The sequence below is a fragment of the Melitaea cinxia genome, chromosome 16, assembly GCF_905220565.1.
Source record: "Melitaea cinxia chromosome 16, ilMelCinx1.1, whole genome shotgun sequence".
In the NCBI taxonomy this organism is placed as follows: Eukaryota; Metazoa; Arthropoda; class Insecta; order Lepidoptera; family Nymphalidae; genus Melitaea; species Melitaea cinxia.
In genome coordinates this window covers 12,175,381-12,190,730 of record NC_059409.1, presented here as the reverse complement: position 1 = coordinate 12,190,730, position 15,350 = coordinate 12,175,381, and the positions used below count along the sequence as shown (strand labels likewise).

Here is a 15,350-nt window from a genome sequence, read left to right as displayed (position 1 = left end):
GTAATCGCTTAACATTACGTGAGCATTACGCTTGTTTGCCGAACGAGTTGTATAAAAATAAGTCGTGATAAAAAATAACTATATTTTCTAAGCTCTTGGCCATCTGCAGTTACCGCTTCGTATACTTTCATTTATAGCCAAGTAGTAGTAGTAAATTGGTGTTGAGTAGATGGCGTCACCTACAAGGGTTCTTAATTCTTAATATCCTTAATCTGATCTTATCGTAATTTATTAATAATAAAAACATACCTGTGTCTCCAACAGCTCAACGAGATAGTGCAAAAGCGTTGTGTTTCTTGACACGCTAGACTTCGTATCCGCCAGCTTACCTAGCGACGATAGTCGGAAGCCGGATGCGTTTCCTCTCGCACCACTATTAGACAAATATTAACGATTAATATTCAAATATGATCAAAATCAACAAGTATTTAATAAAAATGTACTTGCATTTAATCGGACTCTTATGTTTATAAAAATCAGTTGTTAAATGTTTAGTGGGCTCGAAATTTAAACTTCTTATTTAAACATAAAACATTTTAAGGAGTTCACAATTTGAACTAATAAACGCTGCGGTTTACTGCAGAGACATTACATCAAAGAGACACAACTTCTACTGACTAAAACATAAAATTTTCTGAAGCCTATTTATTGACTATTTTCAAACTAAAAATGGTCCATATTCAAAAATACGACATACTTCGAGCATCTTTTAACAAAGTAGCTGTGCCCTACGGTTCGACACGACCTAATTGAGCAAAAAACGTACAAAAATATTAAGTGTAGCCTATTAGTGCTTTAGATTAAAGCTTTCAAATAAACAATCTAAAAAAGGAAATACCCTGCTCAAATCTGGAGCAGTCCGACTGGGGACGTAGCTCAATCTTCCAGAAGATCACAGTTAAAAATACTGCTTTCAAGCAGTGTTGTGTTCCTGTGGTGAGTAAGATAGTCAAAGCTACCGGGTGGGATTGGGAGTATATTAGGCAAAACGCACTTGCGATGCTTCTGGCGTTGAAAGCTTCTATAACCCACGGTAATCGCTTACCATCAGATGAGCTGTACGCCTGTTTGGCGACAAAGTTGTATAAAAAAATTCATCAACTTTATAATATTAGTATAGGATGTGACAAATAACATCACAAACGGTAGTACGACGGAACTGACCGATTCATGTAGTTCCCTAAGGCAAGGACTATCTCCAGAAGGGCTCGGAGTCTCCTCGACCTAGTCATATCTCTGGCGGCTCTCAGAACTACGGACGCTCGACTGCTCGCTTCCGTTATCGCTCCGGAGAACTTCTTCTTGAAGAGTAGCGTTCGAACCCTTTGGGAGTAGTGGGGGATCCTGGAAAATAACGTTATATTATAATTTGGATCAGACCGAATGGAGAACAACTTTATAAACATTTTTGAATATCATATCAAAAATTGACCGCTCCAGCGGGGTTCGACCCCGCGTCTACGACTGACCGTGTCGGACCGACAGTTTATAATTCCTAATGTGTGGGTAACACAAAAATAAAATCGTAGAACAACTTTATAGAAGATAACAGGTAAATAATACGACTCTCAAGTATAGTAATAGTACTGTTTTCCTGTGGTAATTACGGTGGCTAAAGCTCCTGAGTTTTGCGGGCATAGTCCAGTCCATAGGCTACGGTATCCGTTTACCATCAGGCAGAACGTACGCTTATTTGTCACCTTTAAAGCATAAAAAACTACTCCTAAAATACAAGGCTACAGCACGCCGGCATCATAGGAATGTTCGTCTCCTATATATTGATCGTCGTTGTGAACAATATCGCTCTGGTTAAGTGGTGCGTGTGCTGTACAGGTGCCTAAACAATGGGTTCGATTCCCGCTCAGGATAGATATTTGTATTTTGTACAAACATTTATTTCCGGTTTGGATATCTGTCCTCGTGTCTGTCCTTGTCTCCTTAGCGTGCCTCGGAGAGCATGCTAAGCTGTCGCTCCCGTTTACTATCGTATACACCTGATAACGATCGTTACTCATAGTGAAGAATGTATTCGCTAGCTCGCAGCGGAGCGCAATCCTGCTGCTGAAAGAGACTTCTGCCCAGCAGTGGCATGTTATATATGGATGTTTAATATAAGAATTTGGGTTCCCATCAAAGGACTTACTTGGATATTTCATAGAGGAACCGGTCAGCTCGAGCCATACTGTCGAGCTCGTCCTGATGCTCCTCCAGGAGTGCAGCTTCCTCCGCACTGGGTGTGAACTTCAGGAGCTGTTCCACCATATCCAAGGGGAGTTGTTCTGCGCTATCCATACGTAGGATCGCTCTGAAATAATAATAAAAAAAACATAGATATTTCTTGTTCATATAATATACTGGTTCACCTGCGCAGTGCTACCCGCGTTGATAATTTTCAAAATATGATTTCGATTAAAAATGTTTAAACCTGTATTTCAAAACAATGAAATACAGGTTTAAACATTTTTAATCGAAATCTTTTATCACATACATTTTTATTCCCGTTTACCATGTTCAAAAAGCAAATTTCAGAATGAAATAAATATAAACGATACTATTTTTAAACAAAAATGTCAAATCTCTGTATTTAACCTATAATATACATGTTCTAGAATACGTCGCAATGTATGCACAATCGTCAACTTATCTATGCAACTTAATAAGCCCATTGATTTAATTCTTTCCCCAACCAATTTAACCTTCAGTATTGCTTTAGAAGTTTTTCTTTATTATATAATTATTGAATATATGACTCACCGGCAAATCTCCTCATCACTCATTTTTAGTTTGGATAGCAATATGGTGCAGTTTTGCGCGCGACGGCCGTCGATCACAGAGAGGATTTTGGTGCGTGGCTTAGAACCTAGTTGCCGTAAGTCTTCTACTGAGCCTTCATTCTAAAATTTAGAAGAAAAAACAACATTTAAACCATTCATAAATATAAAAAAATATTTAGCATACTGATATCAGTAATATTTATAAAAAGAAAGAAAGATAGGAGTTTAATTCGGTATATTTTTTTATATAACTGGGTCGGCAAACAAGCTTACAGCTCACTTGATGATAAGCGACTACCGTAGCTTACCGTAGCTAATAGACGTCTACAACACCAGAAGCATCGCAAGCGCATTGTCGACCCTACTCCAATTCCCCCCAAGAGTTCTGGTCACCTTACTCACCAACAGGAACACAACACTGCTTGAAAACAGTATTATTTAGATGTGATCTTCTGTAAGGTCGAGGTACTATCCCCATCGAACTGCTCCATATTTGGAGCAGGAAATTTGTGCCCTACGTCATTTAAAAGTCAGTAAATATTTATCAATTGTCAACTAAGAATGCAGATTTTTTTGCAATCATTAGCCGTTTCAAATATAATACTGAAAATGTAAATTTCATATTTAAGTTAGTTAAGAATAGGTTACTGTAATAAAGACGACACGTTGACGCAACGGTCACAGCACTGGTTTGTGACTGTTACTTTGGCAGTTGTGGGTTCGAGTCCCGCACATGACAAACATTTGTATTGGCTATATACATAGATGGTTGCCGTGGTCTGGGTGTTTGTGCAGTCCTTTTGGGTCTCCCCACCGTGCCTCGGAGCACTTTAAGCCGTCTGTCCCGGTTGTTATCATGTACACGTGATAGCCATCCACCAATACGCATTGGAGCAGCGTGGTAGATTAAGCTTTGATCCTTCTTCTACATGGGGAAAGAGGCCTATGCCCAGTAGTGGGATATTACAGGCTAAAGCATCAAGTTTTAATTATCAGAAATAATACTTTAAGTTCCAAAATCTTCAAAAATTTCGTTGTTTTTTGGAGTGCTAGCACTAAGTGAATCCTTAACCACCTTTTCTAGATGTACATTTTTTATCAATTTGGTTATCTCAGGCCTTTACTATAAAGTCTATCTATGTTAAGAAAATAGTGACTCATCGGCGATTAAAGATTTTTAACTCATTATCAATCAAAGTAAAATAGAACGCCGTGTTCATATTATCCATTAAGTATTCATATCAGCTTCAGACAGGCGTCCAATTTACTACGATTTAATTAGTCAAATAGCGTCATTAAGTAGAGTGGACAGTGATGAGTCACTATTTTTCAAAAAGAATAGACTACTAGCTTGCATGTCGCTACACAATTACAGATTAACAAAAAAGCCTTACCTGAACACCGTTTTTCTGATAAGCGCAGAACATTTTGTCGATCGCGTGTAGATCCATGGCGTTGTACAACTTGGTGTCGTCCAGCTCCTGCCAGATGGTTCCATGGAGTTTCGTGTCCGGCAACTTGCTCCAGTTGAAGCTTTTCAGGGGGTTACCGGGGGTGGGGACGTTCTTCTTAGGCCTGGGGTGTGCCGGGGCGAGGGGTGCGGGGGGTGCCAGAGGCGCAGGAGGAGGCAGGGGCGCCGCGGGGGGAGGAGGGCACAGTGAGGGGGGAGGTGGCGGCGGGGGGGCGCTGCTGGTCTCAATGACTGCGCTCTTTAAATTGCTGACCTATAGATTTACAGGAGAATAAATTAATTCGAATATGAAACTCTTACTCGTGGTAACAAAACTAGACTATTACGGCTTAATTGGTATAATTATCGTCGGGTTGTAATTTTTTTTCTTTGACATCTATAACACACACACGGTCGCCTGTTCCTAAGGTAAGCAACTAAATGCTTTTGTTATAGATAACAGCAGGTATAGCTACACTTTTTTTTTTGAAAAATACATATGAATTATACTATAATAATAAATATACACAAATATCACACCCATAAGTCACGAAGCATAAAGGGAAGTCACTGCAAAGTGCGTCAATGGGCCAGTCAAAATCATAATGAACCTAGCTTATTTAAAAAATCAAAATCAAAAACATCTTTATTTAAATAGGCCCCATGAGCACTTTCGAATCGTCAATTTACAAATTAAAAATTTTTAAAAATAATCAAGCTACCACCGATTCGGAATATAGATTCTGCAGAGAAGAATCGGCAAGAAACTCCGCAGTTACTCTTTTGAAAAATAATATATCAACTGTGTTTTAGTACAAAAATAGTAATATCTGGCATAAAATACAGCGTCACTAGTCCACTCATCTTTATCAACTATGTAAAATTTTTACTAATAGCTATTAAGATAAGGTGATATCTCACTATCGATCACTAATTTGCACACATTTTGGTAAGCGCCGGGAGCTTTTGGGCAGTAATTCGGATATTATTGTTTAATTGTTACTACAAGTTAAGATTATTTCCATTTATTCCATTTTGATATCTTACGATACACAGTACTCTTAAAGGCTTATGATTGGTCAAAAAACTAACATTCAGAGAATTTTAAAAAAGTTAGATAAATTTAAAAAAATGGTGATACCTTAGCATCATCAGGAATGCTACCTTCGCTGACTAGTTTCTCAAATCTCGCTCGTTCAACTCGCTCTTGATTCAACTGTAAACGAGAAATTCATACACTATTATAAGTAAACCTAGAAAACACAATATATTGAACATGTTTTTTCCTGTCTGTACCTTAAAAGTAACTTCACATTAATAAATTTTGTATATCCACAATAAAATTTACTTCCTATATACAAACAAAATATTATTAAAAAAAGACAGATAAAAACAATGTGAGCAATTTCGCGTTACCGCAATAACCCGAATTAAGTTTTTAATTTTAGTGCCTACGATAGAAATTATAAATAATAGACCAATGGATATGTAACCTACTTATTGAAATTCATTGAAAGGAAAATTAATTTAATAATCAAGACTCAGACAAACAACATTTAAATTAATCCTTTCTCATCTCATAATGATTACCAAGCATTTTCCTAAATTCTGCCAAATCACTAATATATCATATCATTGAGCTTTCCCAGTTTCTTTCCGTGTTTTGACTACTTAAGATTTGCCTGACATAAATATTGTCCCAATGACAGAAACGGTACACCAAATACCAATACCTATCAAAGATGGAACATTTCTAAAACCTCCACTAAGATTCTTCAAGGACGACCCCTGTACGACCTTCAAACTAATGCTGAAAAAACTTTTAGCTATTTCATTATTTATCGTTGTGTCCATTTGTTACAAGTATTCTTTGACGGTTAGCAGGAAACCTACCTTATGTCCACTTTCCTGCTAACCGTCAAAGAATACTTTTAGCTATTTATTTAGCTGTTCGTCCAGCGTATCCCCTGAGCGAGGGTATCAGCGCTACCTGCTGCTCCAGCTGGTGCGCGCGGCAGGCGGCGGCGCGCGCCCGCTCCGCGCACTCCATGTGCGCGGCCGTCTCCCTCTCCAGCCTCTCCTTCAGCCGCGACACAACTCCCTCCAACTCCTCCTTCTCTTGCGTGTGCTGGTCCACTTGCTTCTCCTGTTAGTCCGTTAGCACATGCGATGAGGGTTAGCTTCTAGTTTGTGTTATGGCTGTGAGCGATAGCTTTTTCAATTTTGATGGGTGTTATAATTTAAATTCGGTAATCAGGAATTTATTAGTAAATTAAACAGAAAAAAACGTGAGTATCGAGTTTTAGACAATTCAAAATAAAATGTAGGTCGCTCACAGCCGATGTATTCGTTTTGTGTGTGATGTTAAGTTCGAGACAGCCAGAGACAACTATGTCATTTTACAACTACGACCTTGACTATATTTTTTAGAAGCAAAAATAAAGTCAGAAATTTGGTCGTAGTTCCAATATGACTCAATAATAAAAACTTTATGAAACCTTTCTCCCGGGCTTTTAATGGTAGCGAATGGGATGAAATCCCCAGCCTCGATGGATTTCCCATTACATGGTATTTAGCACCGCTACCCATTATCGTATAAAACATTCGGAACGATTCAATAAAACCTTTTGTTTTATCGCCAGTACTTTAAGGTATTCTGCAAGATACGTTAGTATGAAGATTTAATAGTCTAATTAGGTTTAAATTATAGTCAAAGCTAATATACCTGATTTTACTAATGTAAATGTCCCATTGAATCGCTCACAAAGTTTAATATTCTGCATTATTTCTTACCTTTTTAGCTAATTCGGTGGCCAAATCAACGTTTTCTCTCTCCAAGTTTTCAGCTTTAGTTCTGGCGGCGACTAGTTCCTCTTCCTTGGCTAGCAAGTGAACAATCTCTCCAACGTTTATTTCTAAGGGAGCTACGTCTGGATCGTAAACCTAAAGTATTGTTTTTATATTTAATAAAATTCGAAATCTTATTTGTTCTACAAATGACTTATATGGAACCATTTCCCCAAACTAATGTCTTTGACTTCTCACTCGGAAGACAATCAATAACGGCAAAATTCGGATGTAATAAAACCCTTGAATAAATTTCGTTTTACGAAGTCTATACCAAAATACATTATAAAGCAGAAGGTTATTAGTAAATAAACAATTTAATATATCTGTAATATATTTAATTTTATGAAATAATAATCTTAATGATAGACCAAGAGCATATTCCTACTAATTTTACGAATAAAAACACGAAACCTATTTTCTAACATTCATTTTTTTATACATCATAATTATGAGCATAGTGTACACTAAGTTAAAAAAAATATTAATGAATCCGTTGTTTCCACTTTTTGTATTTTCTTTTCTACTTAATTTTTTAAATGATAATAATTATTTTTAAATCTGAGATCACCTTTTCAACAATGATTGAGCTCCTAAAAATGATTTACAGCATATATCCACAGGGTACATAACGACCGATTTGGTGTGGTGCGTGTGCTGTGTAGACGCCGGTACTGTGTAATGTAGTAACGGTCGCGTGTTCGAATCCCGCTCGGAGTGCATATTTGCGTTTACACATAATTATATTTCTTTCCGGTCTGGTTGTCTGTCCCCGTCACGGTAATTCGTCGGTCCCGGTTGTTATCATAAACACGAACGATAGCGATTGTTACTCAAAGTAAGGAATATACCCGCCAACCCTCAGTGGAGCAGCGTGGCGCATTAGCTCCGATCGTTATCCCACACGAGAAAGAAGGCTATGCCCAGCAGTGGGATGTTGCGGGCTGAACCGTGCTACCTTGGCGGTGTCGGAGCAGCTGTCGGCGGCGCCGTCGCGGGCGCTGCTGGCGCGGCTGCCGGCGGCCGGCTGCTGCAGCACCAGCTGCTGCACCACGCGGTCCAGCAGCAGCCAGTGCTGCGAGTGCGGGTTGTACTCCACTGTCGACAGTATATTACTGAACTTAAACTTCTTCACGACTTCACGACTTGGGGAGTAAGCTGCTGAATGCGTCACGGAAGTGTTACAAAAGGTATGATCTGACGACGCGAACGGAGCAAGAGAGAGATGCGTACATTTTCTTTCTCTCTTTCTCTCATAACCAATTACGTTTCGTATATCTAAGACACAGTGCAGGCCTATTGTGAAGGGCTATTGGTGAACACACTCGTTTTTGTTTATTTTATAAACCATTAAATGCTATTAAAATGCGATAGTTTTAGTAGATGGATGGCAGCTGGTTGCTGGGTAACCTTCTACGCGCAGTAGCCAGTGTTACGAGTGGAGGTTGTACTCCACTGTTCAAACATATTATTCCATTATCCAAAACCATTGATGTCTGGGAATATTAAGGGGATTATAGGGGGTTACTACTATTACAAAAACGAAAATTTGGACTGGTTACTCGGATCTGGACAAGATTTGGCAAAGAGATAAGTTTTTTATTATATAGATCTAGGTCAACAAACAAGCGTATGGCCCACCTAATGGTAATCAGGTACCGTAGCCTATAGACGCCTACAACACCAGAAACATAACAAGCGTTTTTTTCCCAGGGGTACTCCCCAGGAGCTCTGACTACCTTACTAGCTACAGTCTACCTAGAGCAGTATTATTTAGCTCTGTTCTTCTGTAAGGTTGAGGTATTGCCAGATGGGCTGCTCTAGATTTTAAGCAGGATGTATCCTGTTGTTTCCTAACTCAATGATCAGTTGGGAAAGAAATTACGCTACTTTTAACTGTAAAAGCTACGGATCCTATAGAACTGAAAAGCGAAGGTAGTTGCGAGCAACAAACAAGCTAGTACTATGCCAATGCATGGATAAATATTATTACAATTTTCCAAACTTTTTTTTAAAAAGAGTAACTGAGAAGGTTCTTGCCGATTCTTCTCTGCAGAATCTACATTCTAAATTCATGGTAGCTTTACTTCTAACAATAACTATGATAATTATATAAATAAATATAATTTTAATATGTAAAATAACGATTCATAGCTGCGTTTTTGTTATTTGATTGATTGATTTGATTTAATTATTTCTTGCAGTCTACCCATATGGACACTACAACCTCTTTGGTGTAGTGGTGCGAGTGTTCGCCTAAAACATCGACGGTTTGCGGGTTCGATATCCGGTCGGGATGGATATTTAAATTTGTACAAATATTCATTTCCAGTTTGGATGTCTGTACTTGTGCGTCTCCCCGGCGTGCCTCGGAGAGCACGTTAAGCCGTCGGTCCCGGTTGTTATCATAAATACCTGATAGCGAACGTTACTTACTACAGCGTGGTCAATTAAGCTCCAATCCTTCTCCTACGTGGAGAAAGACGCTTATGCCCAGCAGTGGGATGTTACAGGCTGAAAGCGAAACTTACATGGAAGCAATAAAAGGTGTTCCAACATGGACAGGAGGTGGGGGTAAGCAGCGGTGTGGCTGAGTTTCCTCCTCAACAGTTCGAACATAGCGGCAGCACTCTTCGTGTCGACGTGCTGCTTATCGAACCTTCTAGCAAGTTCCCTCTCATCTTCGTTTCGAACCATCTCGAAGAACTCGATGTGCCTGTCGAGGGTCTCGTTCTCGTATTTTCGAAGTTTCTCGATCACTGAAAATCGAACAAATGATAATTAAAGATTTTATCTTATATAGCGCAGTATAGAGTGATATGGGACACCCCATAATATGGGACTATTTTTTTTCTTTCTTCATATTATATAAGTTTTAAATAAGACAGAATTTTTAAATAAAGTAGCAAAAAACACTCACCAGGCTGTATTCCCAACATGAGGAGCTCATATCTCAAATGCAGCCTGAATTCCAAGCTTTCTTCGCCGGGACCATAGTTCAATACAGCGTTGACGAAGGACATAATAGCGGTCTTAAGACCGAGATCGTCACGATAGGCACCCGTACTGCGGTCTAATTCGTTCACAATACCTTGAAAACGAGCTCTTTCGCCCGCGTACTTTTGGTAATGAATCATAGCTTCTAAAACCTGGAAAAAACATTTTAAGCTCCATTCAGTACATGGATCTTGTATTATTGCTTCGTTTGATAGATTTAACTATGTAAATTTACAAAACATATTTCTTTTAAAAAAGAAAGTGTCGAGCCATATTTCATCTTTGATGTAAATCTTAAAATCCTATTCAGAGTAGAGAGAATACTAGATAACATCTTAATAGAAGACAAAACTCCTTACCTTCTTATGTCCGCCAGGAACGAGGCAAACTGCTCCTAAAATTTCCAAGGCAGCAACTTTTGTCTTAACGTTTTCTGTGTCCATCGACTGTGCGATCAGATCGATACTCGTAGGGTGCGCAAGGACATGAGCTCGACCCGTCTGCGAATAAAGATTACTTGTCAAAAACTTTAAGAAAACCTTTTTACGGGCTTCGGATAAAAATCGAAATATAACAAGAAGGGCCACCCCCTTCTTGTTATCTGTGCTTGTGGATCTCATCACCGTGCCTCGGTGTTGTTATCATACGTATAGCGATCGTTATTCATAGTAGGGCCTATTATAAGATATAATATATCCGCCAATCCGCTATGCAGCAGCGTGGTAGATTAAGCTCCACATTACAGGAAAGAGGTTTATGCCCAACAGTGAGACGTAGAAGCTGAATCGTGATCGTGGCTATCAGGTTTATTAAAGTGAACTCAATACTCACCGAATTGTTCATAAGCGCCTTGATTCCAGCGATGAGGTTGTGTCTCGTCGCAGCGTCGTCTCGTGGGGCTCTCTGTAGCGCTTCCAACAAGGCAGCTAGACCGCCCTGCTTGATGAAACGTAGTACGAAGCTGTGCGCCCGCGTCCGAAGTGCAGTCTTCAAACCGTCGACTAGTGCACACGCTTCTGTTGCTGAGGGGGCTTCTGATGACGCGAATGCCTGTAAAAAAAGATATATTATTATTTCATCATACAATATCGATAAATACAAGATCATCTGAATATTAGTTATAGGGGCTTAACGAATTTAAAACATTTATATCCAAATAATATAAACAAGGAACTGGGGGTTTATATCCTTTTGGCTCATCAAATTGACTACTAAGGGGTTTGAGGTAGAGCCAGACCGACAGGTAGGATGATGTACATACAAATTATACATAAACAACAGTGTAAAAATTAAAAAAAGTGCGTGCGTACAAAGTACACATGTCAGAAGTGATACTTCTTTGGCAAACGAATTTTTAAGTCTCGTTTATATTTATACAATTCTAAAGCTTTAGATTTCCGTTCCAGATCCAGATCGACAAAAACGTTGCCGTTTCATCGAAACGTTGCCGTTTCATCCGTAAAATGTTTACCCTCATGCGCCTAAAAAAGTTTCACTTCAAAAAACTCACATCAGCAATTTCGTTAAGAGCCTTGATGTAGTCTTCAACTTGTGGCGCTGTGGCTAAGGGTGGTGCTTGTCCAGGTGGTGGTCGCCGGCTGCAATAGATCTGCCACTTCTTCGCAGCCGGCAACTCCATCATCGCTGCTTTATTAACCGCTGTAAGGTCCAACTCTTCCTGTAAAAGACAAACGAATATAATTTTAATATTTAATTCGCTTTGAACTAAATTATTTTTATTCTAATCCATACAAATACAAATACACTATATTGTACAACCAGAAACAATACATGTAACATAATATATGCAAGAAAAAAGAATGTGTACAAAAGGCGGTCTTATCGCTAAAGAGCGATCTCTTCCAGACGACCTTTAGAAAAAGGACATGAATCCGTACTTTATTTTAGACTAAGAAGCTGTCTTCAATGTTATTGAGAAGAAAAAACTTAAACTCTTACAGAATACTAAAAATGAAGAATTAACAAACGCTTCACACTCAACGGATCCCCCAGTCGGATTTTCTCCTGTACTGGGGGTCCGGAAACACATACAATACACAAACATCAGCTCCCAGACCACGACTAACATAAATATGGTCGATACAAATGTCTGTCGTGAGCGGGAATCGAACCCGCGACCGCCAGCGCAACAGCCAGTGCTATTACCACTGCGCTAACGCGTCGTCTAACTTAAACTAACTCGAAATTTATCGAACATAATTCTTTTAACCACAATTTTTTCTTCTTATAAGGCCAAGTTTCCGATTTACGAAAAAAAAAATGCAAAAACAACTATTTGAACGGAACGTCGTTCAATCAAAACCAATATAAGCATAACGAACGATTAATTATCAGTAATTAACATATATATTTGGTTATTCAGTAATCCAAAATCAGATGAGAAATACCTCGAACCGAATCAGTTGGACCGGATCTAAGGCCCTTGAAGACCTTCACACAAATACCCAGAAATCGAAAGGAAATGTTGGCAGAAAAGATTAATGAATTGAATGCAATCAAAACATCAACATCGATATTTAAAAATTGGTACGACGGATTGCTTTTTTTGTAAGTACCAAACAGCTTGCGTTATAGACACATGGCTCTAACCGTTTCCTAACTTTATGAATTTATTTCATTGATTTTAGAAGTGTTATTCAATGAGTACACGTGTTAAAACGTTACACGTGAGAAATGATTGTACAAGTCATCGGAACTAATCTGAGTGACATAACGGATCGGCCGATGATTGTCGCTTTCATTTTAATATCAATCATTTCGTAACAAAATGGAGATTAGAAATTATTACAGTGCAGTACCTTACACGTTTTCATACGAAAAACTTCTGAAAGTGTTTTTAAAATTGTCGATAAGTGCTAATCTGATCTAAATGACGCCTCGCGCCATCTTGTGTATAAGTTGTGTACCACTGTACACAACTTACAACTATATAAAATCAACAAAGTTATACAGCTCCACTGCGGGTCCTTGATTTATCTTGCGCTTAAATTGATAATATTTAAAAACGGATCCTTAATTGTTAATATTTAGTAAATATGTATTGTAGTTAATGTAACCCATCACGATTTCAATCTATAACAATTTTAGTTATGACGAGTCAAATAAAAGTTAAAAAATTTATTATAAAAATAAAACAAGATTGATTTCACTGCTTACTAAATATCACGAACAGAATCAATTATTAAAAATGGAACATTTGTTGCAGACTCAAGAAAACTACTATTTATAAGAATATTTGCCAGCAAAAGAAGGAAACAAAAATGCCTTGTGAATATATCAAGTTATATTAAAATTATTATGTTAAACAACAATTCGGTAGTAATGTAGACACCGAGTCACCTATTTTCGGGAGGAGGTACCAATCTGTCAAGGTGTCTACCATTAAAGAATGTCAAGGTTCGAACACACCTAAGAAGTACACAATAACGTCCGAAAAGAATAAACTATCAGAAAATTGTCACTCAGCTGACAGCGAAACGGATAACAAATTGATGTCTTAAACGAACAAATTATATACTTTGACGTATTTTTAATGTACGCCCACACATAACACGCATTACAAATTAGTAATAACGCTTGCATTCCAATCTTGAATATTGATTATTATAATTTTGCTGGTAATAACTTTTTAATTAATTTTAAGGTATGACAAAAAACTTTTCGGAAATACTTATATTAATACTGAGGCAGTACGATTATAAATATATGCTACTAGCAACCCGCCCCGGCTTCGCGCAGTTGGAAAAACTATCAGTTCTTCTACTATATTATGCATGTATTATACATATATAAACCTTCCACTGGATTCACTCTATTTACTAAAGAAAACCGCATCAAAATCCGTTGCGTAGTTTTAAAGATCTAAATATACAGACAGCGGGAAGCGACTTTGTTATATACTATGTAATGATATATATAGATATGCGATCAAGACACTCTTTAACGTGGCAAGAACCTAATTACAGAATAAAACAAAGGTCGCATAAATCAGATGGCGTAAACGAAGTAACAAGGTAAAAATACATGTAACAGTTATAGTCACGGTTTTACTATTGCTTAATTAGTTGCAATTTGACCAACTAGGTATTTTACGTTATAAGCTAAATATTTCTTATTCCTTTACAACACTTTCAGTACATTTCATCAAAGAGGAATGTTTTAATTCGCGTCGTTGCGACTGAACTAGCTAATTACGGACCATGTCATGGCATTTAGAATAATGACCGTAATCACAATCATCTCATAACTCCCGGATCACTGCACTCGCTAAAAAATTTGCTTTGTCTTGGTGTAATAACGCACAGGACGATTTATAGCCGCGCCCGCCGCAGTGGCATTTTATTTCGAAATTAACTAAGTGACGAATTTATAGTAGACCTATAGATAACTACCAACGATTGTGGAAGGGTCCGCAAGGTTGGAAGAGAATAACCAGAAAGATCGAATTGAGTTGTTCGTAGAGCCCGCAAGGCGACGGAGAAAGATCACCCAGACGATTGAAATCGATATTTGAATTGAATTACAATAAATAGTTACATTATACGCAAGAGACAATCCTACTATACCTACTATTCTCTATTAACAGTATGGTTATATAAAACTATGAGCAGAGGAATAAGACTTGCTTGAGAAAGATAATATTCACTTCAAAAATTTGGTTGTCTGTAATGTTAGTTTACGGACGATAGTTTAACGTGACAACGTCTTAACAAAACACATCTTCTCGGACGTATAGACCAATGGAGTGATAGTATACAGTAATCGAATGATAGTATACAGTAATCGAGTGATAGTATACAGTAATCGAGTGATAGTATACAGTAATCGAGTGATAGTATACAGTAATCGAGTGATAGTATACAGTAATCGAGTGATAGTATACAGTAATCGAATGATAGTATACAGTAATCGAGTGATACTATCACTGAGCGACTATCACTGAGCTTAACGGGACAATGAGCGTAACTCAATGAGTCATCCTTTTTTGTGCAAGCCGCCGACATTCATCGATTCATTAGACGTTGTCACGTCCAAATATGTTCGTATTTAATAAAAAGGTAATCTTTATTTATCATCTTGCCTTTTAAAAATCGATTGTATTTTAATAATTTTTTAATAATTTGCAAACATAATAATGCTTTGGTACCCGTACATTAATATGAAAAACTTAAGGCTACAAAGCATATTACAACCTACACATACCTATATAAAATACATTATTCTCCTCTTTAAACAGCTACTTTAAGTAAACCACTACTAAT

General features: G+C 37.9%; 1 protein-coding gene across 1 annotated transcript in view; it reads right to left on the bottom strand.

The window, feature by feature from the left end:
* LOC123661120 (disheveled-associated activator of morphogenesis 1) overlaps positions 1 to 15,350 on the bottom strand; it is a 35,209-nt gene that overhangs the window by 4,476 nt on the left and 15,383 nt on the right. The window contains exons 2-15 of the mRNA XM_045596115.1: positions 11,579 to 11,746; positions 10,900 to 11,118; positions 10,428 to 10,568; positions 9,992 to 10,220; positions 9,603 to 9,830; positions 8,072 to 8,169; positions 7,018 to 7,167; positions 6,215 to 6,370; positions 5,366 to 5,440; positions 4,169 to 4,498; positions 2,755 to 2,894; positions 2,144 to 2,305; positions 1,165 to 1,344; positions 250 to 373 (exon numbers count right to left, since the gene is read on the bottom strand). Coding sequence (XP_045452071.1) covers positions 250 to 373; positions 1,165 to 1,344; positions 2,144 to 2,305; positions 2,755 to 2,894; positions 4,169 to 4,498; positions 5,366 to 5,440; positions 6,215 to 6,370; positions 7,018 to 7,167; positions 8,072 to 8,169; positions 9,603 to 9,830; positions 9,992 to 10,220; positions 10,428 to 10,568; positions 10,900 to 11,118; positions 11,579 to 11,746 — 2,400 coding nt within the window. The remainder of the gene's footprint in view (positions 1 to 249; positions 374 to 1,164; positions 1,345 to 2,143; positions 2,306 to 2,754; positions 2,895 to 4,168; positions 4,499 to 5,365; positions 5,441 to 6,214; positions 6,371 to 7,017; positions 7,168 to 8,071; positions 8,170 to 9,602; positions 9,831 to 9,991; positions 10,221 to 10,427; positions 10,569 to 10,899; positions 11,119 to 11,578; positions 11,747 to 15,350) is intronic.